Raw genomic sequence first — 18,309 nt, forward strand, 5'->3', positions numbered from 1 at the left:
TTGGAAAAAATTTTCAGTCGCTTAATATGTCTTAAATTTATATAATCGTTACTAATATTTATATGGTTGGATTCCCTAAAATGGCCTTTACAAAGCAGTTGAATTTTTTCACCTTATTTGATGGAAAATCTTATTCTAATTCATGATTGCATTCTCCCTTTTTTTTTACATAAGCTCCCACGTTGCTAATTCCGGACAGCAGACTACATGTAAAATAACATGCTATACATTTTCAATAATTGGTGTCTGTAATAGCTTAGTGGCTAGACACTGTGTTGCTAACCATTAGGTCAATAGTTCAATACTGATTGTAGGATTAAAAATTTTACTTTTTTAATATATTTTTTTTCGCCTTTTTGAAAAAATTTTCAAGTCGCTTTATGTGTCTAATATTTATATTATCCCTACCAATATTTATCAACATAGTCTCCAAGTCTCAGGTCCAACCTTGGACTTATTTAGCGGTCGCCCATTAGGTCCAGGGTTGGACCTGAGCCGTTTGCCGTAACTATTGGTAATCGAGTCTCCAATCGATTCTCGAAGCCCCTGTCAAGAACCAGGGCAGCCATAGTGATATTATTCTTTCGTTTTTTCTCGTTTACATTTGTGGTTTTTTGCAGCGAAACAGCTTAAATTAGGTAGTGTAGATAGTAAATTGATAGAAGGGATGGATGACAAAGAGACTCAAAATTCGCCTGTTTTGACTGCTAAAGAATTGCAAGCAAGCTTTAATTCTGAAGGTAAAGCAAAAAGTGACGTTTTAAGAAGAAGAAATATACGAGCTTCGAAAAGCCTGAAAGCCGGCAAAAGTTCTTCAAGAGTGGATGGCGTTAAGCAGCGGCCTAGGATTGAAAAGAAATGTGAAGGAACAGCAGTCACAATTCCAAACAAGGCTCCAAACAAGGCTCCAAACAAGGCTCCCCGTTTCCAGTCGTATTATAACCAGATACCATGTGATATCTTTACCAACAATGGTATGCATTACCTAACTAAACACTTTTATTCTTCCTTACCATATTTTACCATCCTTTTAATCTCTTTTGGTTTTTAGAAAACAATGAAGAGCCCATGACTACAGATACTGGGGTACCGTTCATGCTGAAACATGACTATCAAGAAACGCAGACTGTTTGGAAGACTAGAATGGATACCCAAGACCAACTGTGGAGTAAAAACAGAACTTCACTTCACCAGTCAATCGTAGAAAGTTTGCCATTATGTAAACAAGCAGCATGTTCGAACTGCCGTGGAGTAGGCTCAACGCCAGTTAAATGTCAAACTTGCAGAACCTACCTGTGTGCTGCATGTGACAAAATTGTTCACAGCAAGACTGTTACACACCAGCGAGTATGTGAAGTGAAAGACAGTCTTCATCAAATGCTTCCAACTGAATTTCTAAATGGTGTGGATTCCTTGGAGACAATAGGTATGTACTGTGCTCTGGGGAAATGTGTCAACAGAATACTAATTTTACTTTTATTAGACGTTCCTGTTCCGATTCTGGAGCCAGTAGCGTGTGGTTCTTGCAATTCAATCGGTTCTGTAAGAGTGCACGCAGGTGCAACTAGAACTACTGTTGTATCTACCTTAGGTAACAAAAATTCTTAATTTTTATATTTTCTATTCATTATTTGATTTTATGTAGGGCGATTTGATGTTAGCTCGTCAGCGTTCAATTGCAACACCTGTGGAGCTGTTCGAGAGGCCACTTGTACAGAATACATTTGTTCTGGTTACTGGCCAGGATCTTACAATAGTAATAATTACTTTTTTGAGGAAAGTTTACTGCTGCTGTGGTTCCATGTTCGACATGAACTTCCTGGCTCCTCCCAACACGGGTGGATCACTGCGGTTGGGAACGTTTCCCAACATCACCAAAGAGTAAGAAACAAAGAATTGTCTAATATCGTCCATAAATTAATAAATAATCGCCCAATAATTTCTAGATCGGTACTGTCAACAGAATTTTGTACAACAGAAGTCGCAAGGAGTTTGAATACTTCCATCACGTTGTGAAACGAGACATTTTATTTAGATTTGCGCTTGGTTGCAAGGCATGTGGAACCAGTCCACACGGACACCATGCCGATGCGTGCATGAAGTTGTACAATTTTGATTCTGTTAACGAGTAATGAACACGTTTGTCTTATAATAAGTAATAATTGATTAATTAATCTTTTCATCTAGACGAAATGGTGAGTCTCTCTTCAAAGATGAAATAATGGTTTGTGACCAAGACCAACAAAAGCACGTCGAACTTATAGAACAAAGAATACCAAGGGTATTAATTTGATTTCATTCAGCATTAAAAAATGTTTTCTTTACTAAGTTTACTAATGTTACAGTCAGCTGGAAATGCTACTTGTGGTAGGTCCAAATTTAAAGCTGGCCGTTCCAATGCCAGGAGAAAGGACACTAAAAATGCTAAAGGAATTGAGATGATGACTTGTACCCATGGGGTAATTAAGGGAATGGCTAGCTTGGCTCATGCTGAGACCTACAAGCACACGCATTTACAACAGCTGAAATCAGTTGAATCAGGAGCTACCTTTTTTGCAACGATGTTGTTTGTAAATTCAAGCCTTTTTGTGAAAAAATAGCACTAATGTTTCCTGAGCGGAAAGATTTTCAACGGGCTGCTATTGCACAGAAGTGGTTTCTGTCAAGATTCCATGGACGAGCACACAGTTGGGATTGCAGGGTGAAATATTGCAATATTTTTAGAGTTATTTTCAACTAAACTACATCTAATGTCTTTAATTTCCCTGTAAGGTTTTACACTTCGGTCATTGGTTGAATGGTGCTGCAGACTTTCTTGGTGAAGAACAAGAACAATTATTTGCAATTCAAGGTAGAAGAGCTGCCACTTCCAAGCACATGAGCTTATCTGGTACAACCTTCCATTAAAATTTTTCAAAACAATATTTGAATATTTTATTACTCAGCTCGAAGGGACGACGTATCGCAGGCTGCATTCTACAGCAACGAAAGCAAAGACATGGCCCATCCTCAATACCTCGTTAAATGTTATTTAACGGTATCTAAATGTTGATTTATTTTTAACACTTCATTAAATACCCAATCGACGAATATTCTGCTGTATAGGCTGTAAAAAATGTCCCGATCTATGAATCTAAATTAGAAAAGCGCCTTATTCAGAGGCAGTTGACGAGGGCTGATTTACCTTGCATACTGGAGTCACTCAAGTTTCGAGCTCGCTCAGTTTGAGGTAAATTTCGTTATAAACTAAAATAATTTTTTATGGCTTGTCTTAATGGTTTAAAATTTTAGATAAAATTTTTGCTTCTTCTTGGGAGCTTCAACAGCTGCAAACAGAAATAGAGGGGGAAGCTCACATGATGCAGATCTTAAAAGCTAAAAACGACAAATGTTTGGGTAAAAAAAATTTAACAGCAAAGTTGTTTTGATTCCTTTCGTATGACTTCAGTCCGCCTTTTCAGATTCTAACAAAGCCAGGACACGAAACAGGAAAGAGATGAGGAAGAGTAGAAAAACGATTGACAAATGTGTGGCACTCTTATTCTCAAAATTCAAGGTTGTCGTTACCGAAAAGGAAATAGAATCCGGCATGTTTTCGTGGAACCTAAACGGTTCAAGTAACCGCGTTGATTAATTTTTGTTTATGATGATGACAATGATCTCCAACTTATTTTATTATGCAGATACCGTAGCCGAAGACTATGATCTCATTGATGATTGGATGCTAAGCCTGAGATATGCAGAAGCTATCGAGCTCAATAAAAACGAAATGGCAATGTTTATTCGATCGTGTGATCGTCTTGTTGATGGGCTAGATGGTCAGATCCAGCAAAGGAAGATCGACAGAGAGAAAATGTACGCGCCAGAATCGCTCCTGTCCGTGAGTCTCGACCTGCTTCAACGCCTGGAAATTTCCCGTCTGCTTAAAACCATAAACGACGCCACCGATCTCTTTGAAAAAGTGGTAGACGGTTTCACGTACGAAGACGAAGGTTTTTTAGATCGTGTCGAAGAAGGTGAAGCGGAAGAACTTTTATTTGATGCTGGAGATGATGACGACTCCAATTCAACCAGCGATATAGATGATTCTGACTTATCATCGGAGGAAGAACAGGATTCAGAGGATGCTGATTGTTGATGATTGCTGATGAGAAAAATGTAGATTTCATCAGATTTATTCATCCATCAAAAGTATATCAGAGACTAGTTAATAATTATCTGATTGTATGGATGAATGTCATTTTTAATTTACAAATACAATGCATTGTTTTCTTAAATATTCTTTGTATTTAATAAGTATATGTCTTTTGCATCAGTTCATCTCTATAAAAATAAAAATGATTAAATGAATTAAATTTAACGTTTTAATAAAGCTGCCGTGTCCAGCTATGTAAATCCATATTACAACCAAACGAAGAGTCGGAAGAAGTTAAGTTTAATAGAAATGAAAAGCCCTTGTCAAGAGCTTTCGATTTTTGTGAAATTTAATTCAAAATGTTGAAACCCAAATAATCCCGTAAAGAGTTAATAATTTTTTTGTAATTTTGTCGTCTTGCGCGATACTCGGATACATCGACAAAATGAAAAAAACTACATCCTTTAGAGAATTTTGAGGGTTTCAACATTTTGCAAATATTTTCACATTAATCGAAAGCCCTTGACAAGGGCTTTCCATTTTATAAAATTTATTTGTTTTTGACTCTTAGTTCAGTCGTTATTAATTTATGAAAATTTTCGGTATTTGGGGGGAGTGGGAGGAAAGACCCAGAAACTTTGGGACGGCCGTTCGGGCATAAGTTTTTGTATTTCAGACCTCAGAAGATGTTTTTTCAAATCTTTGTAACACCAGGAATCTGAGAAACTAAAATTCTTTAAAAAATGATAGTTTTTTCATTACAAACGAGTTGAAAACATGAAAACCAATCACCGTTTCGGTCGGTGCCATTTTGGGGGGGAATATTGGTGAGGGTGCTTGAGGCTATTAAAAACTGTGTCTGCTAGACAAACATTGGATTTTTGAAAGTGTTGGTGTATTTTTTTGTGTGTGGTTAATTTTTTATTTCTTATTTTTCAATGTAAAGGTATACAATTTCATGATTAGTAATCGAACTATTTTAAATCTGCTTTCGTTCTACATCTGCATAGGAGAGGATGCTCACATTAGAATAGAATGTCTTCTAATAATGGGAAAAACAATTCTCGTTCCAGGAACCCACCAATGCATCGAGTATTTCAGTTAAATCATAAATATATTGACAACGAATTTCCTCACTAATAGTATATGTTTTATTGTTTCCTAGTTTGCAGAACCTCAACCAACCATCCCGACAAATGAGGAAATAACAGCTCAAGAAGCAAGACTCCTTGCCCTTAGAGTAAGTCGTGTTATTTTCCCTTTATTTATTTATCTTATAATCAATAAGTCAATAACTTTAGTTGATGTTCTGTAATCCAATTTTGTCCTTAACAGGCTGCAATGGCGACCAATGGATCTGTGAGACCTTTACGTGTTGCAGCCAAAACCATCAGAAATAAAAATAAGAGACTCGTTGCTGTGGATAAGAGTCACCTGAAATTGTTCAAGGAAAATGGTGTCCAATCAATTTGCTTGGTCCATTCTCCTAATAGTAAAGGTACATCTTGGGGGCATAATGTTTGTGGTCCTGATGCCCAGAAACTTATAAATTCGCCCATCGGCCGGGAGTTTCTTGCTAGCTGGAAAAAAATGTCTGATGGTTTACAAGGTAAAAATCATGACCATATCTTTTTGTATTTCTTTTTATCTTATTATCTTATTTTTGTTCTTGCAGCTGGAGTGGTTCCATTGAGTCAACCAGCATTGGTTGAAAATTCACTTGATGTGGGGCAGCCATTGCTAGAAAATAGACGAACCACAACTCCTGTGAATAAAGAGTCAACTCAAGGCGATGATGTAGAACGTTACGCATCGCCAGTGAACAGATCTTCCATGTCAGAGTCCGACTCTAACTTTTTGGCCCAGTCTGACATACAAACAACGCCAGTTCAATTTCCAATTGTCGGTGGTTCTGGTAAAGCTTGCTTATCATATTTGTATTGTTTTTTGAGCCTGTTACTTCAATCGTTAGACGTAGCAGCTTCCATGTCAGCAGAGTCCAACTCTAGCAGTTCGGCCCAGTCTGACGTACAAACAACGCCAGTTCAATTTCCAATTTTCGGTGATGCTGGTAAATCTTGCTTATCATATTTGTATTTGTTTTCCTAGCCCGTTACTTCAATCTTCAATCGTTAGACGTAGCAGCTTCCATGTCAGCAGAGTCCAACTCTAGCAGTTCGGCCCAATGTGACATCCACACAACGCCATCAGTTCAATTTCCATTTATCAATGATACTGGTAAAGCTTGCTTATCATATTTCTATTGGTTTTCCGAGCCTATTGCTTCAACTTTACATGTATCACTAGACTTTGAAGGCCGTGCAGCGGAAAGCTCACCCAACTCCAGCATACATACTCAACCCCTACACCAAACATCTCGATCTTCAACACCTTGTCCTTCAGGACCATTTATTCCGATTCGACAGAATATGATAGACACTTCTCCAATCTCTAGGATTTCGCCATTTCTTTTTCCAATGTTTTCTGGCCAAGACAGAGCATCCCCTTGGACTAGACCGCCAACTCCTAAACCATGTAAATTGAATGATACTACGGTTGCTCCGAAAAAGCGTGGAAGAACTCCAGTTAGTGCAAACTGTGCTAGTCAAAGTAAAGTAAATAGCGAAAAAGTCAACAATACCCAAGTCCCAAGTGGCGGAGACCTCGGAGATAACCGCGTAGCCCCCTAATGCTCAATCAAACAAGAAATTCAAAATCACTGATGCTTTTTTATCTAACGGAAAGTATTTCATTAAAGTTCCTGGCAACGAAAAAGTACGGCAAATTGTAATAAACATTTTTGTTACAATATTACTAATATTATTTAATAACATGCAGCTCATTCCATTTACATTTGATGCAAGATTTGGCATTCCTAAGCATGTCAAGATTCATGAAATGGATGCTGCTGGATAACAATCAATCAGAAAGTCAGAAACCACCTAAGAAACTAAGAAATGTTTTTATCATTCATCTTGTATATTCTTCTCCTGTTTTGTTTTAAAATAATCAAATATTGTACACAGACACGAATTACAAACAATATCACAATATATTTGGTAGTTTGAGATTAGGGACATATATTTGCATTGAAGCAATGCTTAGGGGAAGTAAAAGTAAGTGTATAATTTCAAATGACAATTACAACTAATTATTAAAAATTTAAAAGTAAGATAAAAAGTCATACCTAGTAGCATTGGTAAGCAGAAAATGACTAAAGTGGTTAGATTGCATTTCGTTCTCAAGCCCATTCAATGTGAATTTCTTTTCGATTGCAGCACATCCAGCCTTGTTGACAAGGATATGAAGTTTTGGCTCATTTGCCAATATGTCTTCAGCATACTGTCTGACTGAAGCCAAGTTGAAATGAAAAGAAATGTCATGAAAAAAGGATGTTTTTATTAGACACAGGTTGTAGAAACGTTCTCAAATAGAGGACTTTAGTGCATTGTTTAAAATTGCTAGACGTCGGTTATTGTTGTTAATGAAAGCACTTAAGCTGCAGTAACAAACTGATTGAGCATCACATTAACCACACACCTATTTCTTACTTGTATGAATATACTCAACACCTGTTAGCAGTACGGTATTCAGGTTTGATTCATCACCAGTATGCCTCAATTTTCAAACTATTCATTTACCTGGAAAATAAAAGAGTGGCAAAAGGAAATAAACAATAACAACCAGAACTATATAAGGTTTTTTATCCTATCATCATACCTTTATAGTCATTTGCCATGACAATATGGGAAGAAATTATTTTAGCTCACATTTTAGCTCACACCATGGCTGCCCTGGTTCTTGACAGGGGCTTCGAGAATCGATTGGAGACTCGATTACCAATAGTTACGGCAAACGGCTCAGGTCCAACCCTGGACCTAATGGGCGACCGCTAAATAAGTCCAAGGTTGGACCTGAGACTTGGAGACTATGTTGATATTTATACAATTCGATTCCGTGAAGTGTACTTTATCAGACTGTTAAAATCATAACTATAGCAGGTGGAAAGTATTCGTCTAATTCATCATCGAGTTTTTCTGGTTTTTGGCATAAGACACTTCAGGTAATGTAACCGTATCAATATTGGCTAGGGTAATTTAAGTTTAAGACATATTGAGCGACTTAAAATTTTAACAAAAAATACGAATAAAAAGGAAATAAATAAATAATTTTTGCGTCTCAATGAGTATTGAACCATTGAACTTAGCGTTATGAACCCAACATCTTACCCTTAACCTATCACAGATATCTGTCAATAACAATAAAAGCATGTCATTTTGTGTCATCTGCTGTAGTCTACTGTCCGGAATTAGCAACACGGGAGCTTATGTAACAAAAATGAGAATGCAATTACGAATTAGATGAATTTTATGCAACAAATGTACTACCGAATGGAATAGTTTTATAAAAGACACTTCAGGGAAGGTAACCGTATCAATATTGGCTAGGGTAATTTAAGTTTAAGACATATTGAGCGACTTAAAAATTTAACAAAAAATAAGCAAAAAAAGAAAATTAGAAAAAGTAATATTTTGGTATCAATCAGTATAGAACCATCGAACCTAGTGTTATGATCCCAACACCGTGCCGCTGAGCTATCACAGATATCTGACAACAATAATAAAAGCATGTCATTTTGTGTAGTCTGCTGCAGTCTACTGTCCGGAATTAGCATCATGGGAGCTTATGCAAAAAAATAAAAGGAAACTCAATTACAGAAATGTAAGGGATTTCACTAAAATCCCTCTTACACCTGGGCAAAGGGGTAAAACAAAAGTTAAATAGTTAAATCTATTGGTATTTTGTTAAAATTTTTACGAAAATATATGTGTCCGAATAAGAGAGAACATTTTCGAAAGGGTTAGCCGTTTCGTAGTTAACAGGGCATAGTAAAATTAGGGAATTGTCTTCTAAAAAACAAAAACCCTATTGGCTTTAAGATTATTTAATTTTTTATGAATCAATGAAAATTTATTTTATAAAAGAGTTTTATGGATGTGCTCAGGCTAGATCCAGAGTCATAAATGTATTTTTCTGTGAATTGCGTCAAAAGGACACAAAAAAACATAAAAACATTGTATATTAATCGATTCTTCTTAAAATTCTGCGTCGATTGATGTTAAAATATCAACAAAAAATTTTTTTCAAAAAAAAAAAAAAATGTGTCCGACATTAGCATTGTCTGTCAGAAATTAGCAAAACTGGGTGTCTCTTTATATTGCTGAAATTATGATTAATTTTGCACTTCATTAGCCAGACTTGGACGCATTTTAAAGAGCTTTTCATATTCTACAATTTAGTATAATTATTTTAAGGATTCATACATTTTTTTCTTTGATATTGTTTGTGCCGTCGAAGAGTTAGCTAGTAGCTAGTACACAATCTAGACAGGTCGCCCGTAAGCAAAACGAATAGATTTTATTTAGCATTTTCTCGGGTATTATAAGGATTTATAAGTTGTTTTTTAGTTGAATAACGCATTTCCCCTTTTACTTTTGATTTTTACCATTAGATTTTGTATTAAATCTTCTTTGCGACTGCAATAACAGTAAGGGGAAAATGTATTTTTGTGTCCGGAATTAGAAAGAACCTGCCCTGTGTCCGAATTCGCGTTTTTACCTATTTGATGCAGTATACATATAGAAGTAAAAACTCATGGTATAACAGTGTATTCACATTGAATACAAGTATATTCACTGCAGTTTACATATAGAAGTAAAAACTCATGGTATAACAGTGTATTCACATTGAATACAAGTATATTCCATGCAGTTTACATATAGAAGTAAAAACTCATGGTATAACAGTGTATTCACATTGAATACAAGTATATTTGATGCTGTTAACATATAGAAGTAAAAACTCATGGTATAACAGTGTATTCACATTGAATACAACTATATTTGATGCTGTTTACATAAAGAAGTAAAAACTCATGGTATAACAGTGTATTCACATTGAATACAAGTATATTTGATGCAATATACATATAGAAGTAAAAACTCATGGTATAACAGTGTATTCACATTGAATAATAGTATATTCCATGCAGTTTACATATATATGTAAAAACTCATGGTATAACAGTGTATTCACATTGAATAAAAGTATATTTGATGCTATTTACATATAGAAGTAAAAACTCATGGTATAACAGTGTATTCACATTGAATACAAGTATATTTGATGCAGTATACATATAGAAGTAAAAACTCATGGTATAATAGTGTATTCACATTGAATACAAGTATATTCAATGCAGTTTAAATGTAGAAGTAAAAACTCATGGTATAACAGTGTATTCACATTGAATACAAGTATATTCCATGCAGTTTACCTATAGAAGTAAAAACTCATGGTATAACAGTGTATTCACATTGAATACAAGTATATTCCATGCAGTTTACATATAGAAGTAAAAACTCATGGCATAACAGTGTATTCACATTGAATACAAGTATATTTGATGCTGTTTACATAAAGAAGTAAAAACTCATGGTATAACAGTGTATTCACATTGAATACAAGTATATTTCATTCAGTTTACATATTGAAGTAAAAACTCATGGTATAACAGTGTATTCACATTGAATACAAGTATATTTGATGCTGTTTACATATAGAAATAAAAACTTATGGTATAACAGTGTATTCACATTGAATACAAGTATATTTGATGCTGTTTACATATAGAAGTAAAAACTCATGGTTTAACAGTGTATTCACATTGAATACAAGTATATTTGATGCAGTATACATATAGAAGTAAAAACTCATGGTATAATAGTGTATTCACATTGAATACAAGTATATTCAATGCAGTTTAAATGTAGAAGTAAAAACTCATGGTATAACAGTGTATTCACATTGAATACAAGTATATTCCATGCAGTTTACATATAGAAATAAAAACTCATGGTATAACAGTGTATTCACATTGAATACAAGTATATTCCATGCAGTTTACATATAGAAGTAAAATCTCATGGTATAACAGTGTATTCACATTGAATACAAGTATATTTGATGCTGTTTACATACAGAAGTAAAAACTCAAGGTATAACAGTGTATTCACATTGAATACAAGTATATTCCATGCAGTTTACATATCGAAGTCAAAACTCATGGAATAACAGTGTTTTCACATTGAATACAAGTATATTCCATGCAGTTTACATATAGAAGTAGAAACTCATGGTATAACAGTGTATTCATATTGAACACTAGTATATTCCATGCAGTTTACATATAGAAGTAAAAACTCATAGTATAACAGTGTATTCACATTGAATACAAGTATATTTGATGCTGGTTACATATAGAAGTAAAAACTCATGGTATAACAGTGTATTCACATTGAATACAAGTATATTTGACGCAGTATACATATAGAAGTAAAAACTCATGGTATAACAGTGTATTCACATTGAATACAAGTATATTCCATGCAGTTTACATATAGAAGTTAAAACTCATGGTATAACAGTGTATTGACATTGAATACAAGTATATTTGATTCTGTTTACATATTGAAGTAAAAACTCATGGTATAACAGTGGATTCACATTGAATACAAGTATATTTGATGCTGTTTACATATAGAAGTAAAAACTCATGGTATAACAGTGTATTAACATTGAATACAAGTATATTCCATTCTGTTTACATATAGAAGTAGAAACTCATGGTATAACAGTGTATTCACATTGAATACAAGTATATTCCATGCAGTTTACATATAGAAGTAAAAACTCATGGTATAACAGTGTATTCACATTGAATACAAGTATATTTGATGCTGTTAACATATAGAAGTAAAAACTCATGGTATAAAATTGCATTGACATTGAATACAAGTATATTTGATGCTGTTTACATATTGAAGTAAAAACTCATGGTACAACAATGTATTCACATTGAATACAAGTATATTTGATGCAGTATACATATAGAAAAAAAAACTCATGGTATAACAGTGTATTCACATTGAATACAAGTATATTTGATGCAGTATACATATAGAAGTAAAAACTCATGGTATAACAGTGTATTCACATTGAATACAAGTATATTCCATGCAGTTTACATTTAGAAGTAAAAACTCATGGTATAACAATGTATTTACATTGAATACAAGTATATTTGATGCAGAATACATATAGAAGTAAAAACTCATGGTATAACAGTGTATTCACATTGAATACAAGTATATTTGATGCTGTTTACATATAGAAGTATAAACTCATGGTATAACAGTCTATTCACATTGAATACAAGTATATTCCATGCAGTTTACATATAGAAGTAAAAACTCATGGTATAACAGTGTATTCACATTGAATACAAGTATATTCCATGCAGTTTACATATAGAAGTAAAAACTCATGGTATAACAGTGTATTCACATTGAATACAAGTATATTTGATGCTGTTTACATATAGAAGTAAAAACCCAGGGTATAACAGTGTATTCACATTGAATACAAGTATATTTGATGCTCTTTACATATAGAAGTAAAAACTCATGGTATAACAGTGTATTCACATTGAATACAATTATATTTGATGCAGTATACATTTCGAATTAAAAACTCATTGTGTAACAGTGTATTCACAATAAATACAAGTATAATCCATGCAGTTTACATATAGAAGTAAAAATTCATGGTATAACAGTGTATTCACATTGAATACATGTATATTTGATGCTGTTCACATATAGAAGTAAAAACTCATGGTATAACAGTGTATTCACATTGAATACAAGTATATTTGATGCAGTATACATATCGAAGTAAAAACTCCTGGTATAACAGTGTATTCACATTGAATACAAGTATATTCCATGCAGTTTACTTATAGAAGTAAAAACTCATGGTATAACAGTGTATTGACATTGAATACAAGTATATTTGATGCTGTTTACATATTGAAGTAAAAACTCATGGTATAACAGTGTATTCACATTGAATACAAGTATATTTGATGCTGTTTACATATAGAAGTGAAAACTCATGGTATAACAGTGAATTCACATTGAATACAAGTATATTTGATGCAGTATACATATCGAATTAAAAACTCATTGTGTAACAGTGTATTCACAATAAATACAAGTATAATCCATGCAGTTTACATATAGAAGTAAAAATTCATGGTATAACAGTGTATTCATATTGAATACATGTATATTTGATGCAGTTTACATATAGAAGTAAAAACTCATGGTATAACAGTGTATTCACATTGAATACAAGTATATTCCATGCAGTTTACATGTAGAAGTAAAAACTCATGGTATAACAGTGTATTGACATTGAATACAAGTATATTTGATGCTGTTTACATATAGAAGTAAAAACTCATGGTATAACAGTGTATTCACATTGAATACAAGTATATTTGATGCAGTATACATATCGAAGTAAAAACTCCTGGTATAACAGTGTATTCACATTGAATACAAGTATATTCCATGCAGTTTACTTATAGAAGTAAAAACTCATGGTATAACAGTGTATTCACATTGAATACAAGTATATTTAATGCTGTTTACATATAGAAGTAAAAACTCATAGTATAACAGTGTATTCACATTGAATACAAGTATATTTAATGCTGTTTACATATAGAAGTAAAAACTCATGGTATAACAGTGTATTCACATTGAATACAAGTATATTTGATGCAGTATACATATAGAAGTAAAAAATCATGGTATAACAGTGTATCCACATTGAATACAAGTATATTCCATGCAGTTTACATATAGAAGTAAAAGCTAATGGTATAACAATGTATTCACATTGAATACAAGTATATTCGATGCAGTTTACATATAGAAGTAAAAACTCATGGTATAACAGTGTATTCACATTGAATACAAGTATATTTGATGCTGTTTACATATAGAAAAAAAACTCACGGTATAACAGTGTATTCACAGTGAATACAAGTATATTTGATGCTGTTTACATATAGAAGTAAAAACTCATGGTATAACAGTGTATTCACATTGAATACAATTATATTTGATGCAGTATACATATAGAAGTAAAAACTCATGGTATAACAGTGTATTCACATTGAATACAAGTATCTTCCATGCAGTTTACTTATAGAAGTAAAAACTCATGGTATAACAGTGTATTCACATTGAATACAAGTATATTTGATGCTGTTTACATATAGAAGTAAAACCTCATAGTATAACAGTGTATTACAATTGAATACAAGTATATTTAATGCTATTTACATATACAAGTAAAAACTCATGGTATAACAGTGTATTCACATTGAATACAAGTATATTTGATGCAGTATACATATAGAAGTAAAAAATCATGGTATAACAGTGTATTCACATTGAATACAATTATATTCCATGCAGTTTATATATAGAAGTAAAAACTTATGGTATAACAATGTATTCACATTAAATACAAGTATATTCCATGCAGTTTACATATAGAAGTAAAAACTCATGCTATAACAGTGTATTCACATTGAATACAAGTATATTTGATGCTGTTTACATATAGAAGTAAAAACTCATGGGGTAACAGTGTATTCACATTGAATTCAAGTATATTTAATGCTGTTTACATATAGAAGTAAAAACTCATGGTATAACAGTGTATTCACATTGAATACAAGTATATTTGATGCAGTATACATATAGAAGTAAAAAATCATGGTATAACAGTGTATTCACATTGAATACAAGTATATTCCATGCAGTTTACATATAGAAGTAAAAGCTAATGGTATAACAATGTATTCACATTGAATACAAGTATATTCGATGCAGTTTACATATAGAAGTAAAAACTCATGGTATAACAGTGTATTCACATTGAATACAAGTATATTTGATGCTGTTTACATATAGAAAAAAAACTCACGGTATAACAGTGTATTCACATTGAATACAAGTATATTTGATGCTGTTTACATATAGAAGTAAAAACTCATGGTATAACAGTGTATTCACATTGAATACAATTATATTTGATGCAGTATACATATAGAAGTAAAAACTCATGGTATAACAGTGTATTCACATTGAATACAAGTATCTTCCATGCAGTTTACTTATAGAAGTAAAAACTCATGGTATAACAGTGTATTCACATTGAATACAAGTATATTTGATGCTGTTTACATATAGAAGTAAAACCTCATAGTATAACAGTGTATTACAATTGAATACAAGTATATTTAATGCTATTTACATATAGAAGTAAAAACTCATGGTATAACAGTGTATTCACATTGAATACAAGTATATTTGATGCAGTATACATATAGAAGAAAAAATCATGGAATAACAGTGTATTCACATTGAATACAAGTATATTCCATGCAGTTTACATATAGAAGTAAAAACTAATGGTATAACAATGTATTTACATTGAATACAGGTATATTCCATGCAGTTTACATATAGAAGTAAAAACTCATGGTATAACAGGGTATTCACATTGAATACAAGTATATTTGATGCTGTTTACATATAGAAGTAAAAACTCATGGTATAACAGTGTATTCACATTGAATACAATTATATTTGATGCAGTATACATATCGAATTAAAAACTCATGGTATAACAGTGTATTCACAAAAAATACAAGTATATTCCATGCAGTTTACATATAGAAGTAAAAATTCATCGTATAACAGTGTATTCACATTGAATACATGTATATTTGATGCTGTTTACATATAGAAGTAAAAACTCATGGTATAACAGTGTATTCACATTGAATACAAGTATATTTTACGCAGTATACATATCGAAGTAAAAACTCCTGGTATAACAGTGTATTCACATTGAATACAAGTATATTCCATGCAGTTTACTTATAGAAGTAAAAACTCAAGGTATAACAGTGTATTCACATTGAATACAAGTATATTTGATGCTGTTTACATATAGAAGTAAAAACTCATAGTATAACAGTGTATTCATATTGAATACAAGGGTATTTGATTCTGTTTACATGTAGAAGTATAAACTCATGGTATAACAGTGTATTCACATTGAATAAAAGTATATTTGATCCTGTTTACATATAGAAGTAAAAACTCGTGGTATAACAGTGTATTCACATTGAATACAAGTATATTTGATCCTGTTATATATAGAAGTTAATACTCATGGTATAACAGTGTATTCACATTGAATACAAGTATATTTGATTCTGTTTACATGTAGAAGTATAAACTCATAATATAACAGTGTATTCACATTGAATACAAGTATATTTGATTCTGTTTTCATGTAGAAGTATAAACTCATAATATAACAGTGTATTCACATTGAATACAAGTATATTTGATTCTGTTTACATGTACAAGTATAAACTCATAATATAACAGTGTATTCACATTGAATACAAGTATATTTGATCCTGTTTACATATAGAAGTAAAATCTCATGGTATAACAGTGTATTCACACTGAATACAAGTATGTTTGATTCTGTTTACATGTAGAAGTATAAACTCATAATATAACACTGTATTCACATTGAATACAAGTATATTTGATGCTGTTTACATATAGAAGTAAAAACTCATGGTATAACAGTGTATTCACATTGAATACAAGTATATTTTATGCAGTATACATATCGAAGTAAAAACTCCTGGTATAACAGTGTATTCACATTGAATACAAGTATATTCCATGCAGTTTACTTATAGAAGTAAAAACTCAAGGTATAACAGTGTATTCACATTGAATACAAGTATATTTGATCCTGTTTACATATAGAAGTTAAAACTCATGGTATAACAGTGTATTGGCATTGAATACAAGTTTATTTGATTCTGTTTACATGTAGAAGTATAAACTCATAATATAACAGTGTATTCACATTGAATACAAGTATATTTGATCCTGTTTACATATAGAAGTAAAAACTCATGGTATAACAGTGTATTCTTATTGAATACAAGTATATTTGATTCTGTTTACATGTAGAAGTATAAACTCATAATATAACAGTGTATTCACATTGAATACAAGTATGTTTGATTCTGTTTACATGTAGAAGTATAAACTCATAATATAACAGTGTATTCACATTAAATAAAAGTATATCTGATCCTGTTTACATATACAAGTAAAAACTCATGGTATAACAGTGTATTCACATTGAATACAAGTATATTTGATTCTGTTTACATGTAGAAGTATAAACTCATAATATAACAGTGTATTCACATTGAATACAAGTATATTTGATTCTGTTTCCACGTAGAAGTATTAACTCATAATATAACAGTGTATTCACATTGAATACAAGTATATTTGATCCTGTTTACATATAGAAGTAAAAACTCATGGTATAACAGTTTATTGGCATTGAATACAAGTTTATTTGATTCTGTTTACATGTAGAAGTATAAACTCATAATATAACACTGTATTCACATTGAGTACAAGTATATTTGATCTTGTTTACATATAGAAGTAAAAACTCATGGTATAACAGTGTATTCTTATTGAATACAAGTACATTTGATTCTGTTTACATGTAAAAGTATAAACTCATAATATAACAGTGTATTTACATTGAATACAAGTATATTTGATTCTGTTTACATGTAGAAGTATAAACTCATTATATAACAGTGTATTCACATTGAATACAAGTATATTTGATCCTGTTTACATATAGAAGTAAAAACTCATGGTATAACAGTGTATTCACCTTGAATACAAGTATATTTGATTCTGTTTACATGTAGAAGTATAAACTCGTAATATAACAGTGTATTCACATTGAATACAAGTATATTTTATCCTGTTTACATATAGAAGTAAAATCTCATGGTATGACAGTGTATTCACATTGAATACAAGTTTATTTGATTCAGTTTACATGTAGAAGTATAAACTCATAATATAACATTGTATTCACATTGAATACAAGTATATTTGATCTTGTTTACATATAGAAGTAAAAACTCATGGTATAACAGTGTATTCACATTGAATACAAGTATATTTGATTCTGTTTACATGTAGAAGTATAAACTCATAATATAACAGTGTATTCACATTGAATACAAGTATATTTGATTCTGTTTCCACGTAGAAGTATTAACTCATAATATAACAGTGTATTCACATTGAATACAAGTATATTTGATCCTGTTTACA

At 31.9% G+C, this 18,309-nt stretch overlaps 2 protein-coding genes across 2 annotated transcripts; both read left to right on the forward strand.

The window, feature by feature from the left end:
* Nucleotides 1-422: 422 nt before the first annotated feature.
* Nucleotides 423-3,225, forward strand: LOC123466326. Its single transcript, XM_045168656.1, has 10 exons — nucleotides 423-974; nucleotides 1,052-1,426; nucleotides 1,484-1,591; nucleotides 1,646-1,881; nucleotides 1,947-2,128; nucleotides 2,188-2,281; nucleotides 2,346-2,701; nucleotides 2,773-2,890; nucleotides 2,946-3,037; nucleotides 3,106-3,225. The coding sequence occupies exons 1-7, from the start codon at nucleotides 668-670 to the stop codon at nucleotides 2,598-2,600; spliced, it is 1,557 nt and encodes a 518-aa protein (XP_045024591.1). The 5' UTR covers nucleotides 423-667; the 3' UTR covers nucleotides 2,601-2,701; nucleotides 2,773-2,890; nucleotides 2,946-3,037; nucleotides 3,106-3,225.
* Nucleotides 3,226-3,270: 45 nt separating this feature from the next.
* LOC123469698 lies at nucleotides 3,271-4,271 on the forward strand. The gene is made up of 3 exons (XM_045168892.1): nucleotides 3,271-3,396; nucleotides 3,462-3,617; nucleotides 3,684-4,271. Exons 1-3 carry the CDS (start codon nucleotides 3,357-3,359, stop codon nucleotides 4,136-4,138), a joined length of 651 nt encoding a protein of 216 aa, XP_045024827.1. The 5' UTR covers nucleotides 3,271-3,356; the 3' UTR covers nucleotides 4,139-4,271.
* The last annotated feature ends 14,038 nt before the right edge of the window (nucleotides 4,272-18,309 follow it).

Source organism: Daphnia magna, linkage group LG2 (genome assembly GCF_020631705.1).
Source record: "Daphnia magna isolate NIES linkage group LG2, ASM2063170v1.1, whole genome shotgun sequence".
Classification (NCBI taxonomy): Eukaryota; Metazoa; Arthropoda; class Branchiopoda; order Diplostraca; family Daphniidae; genus Daphnia; species Daphnia magna.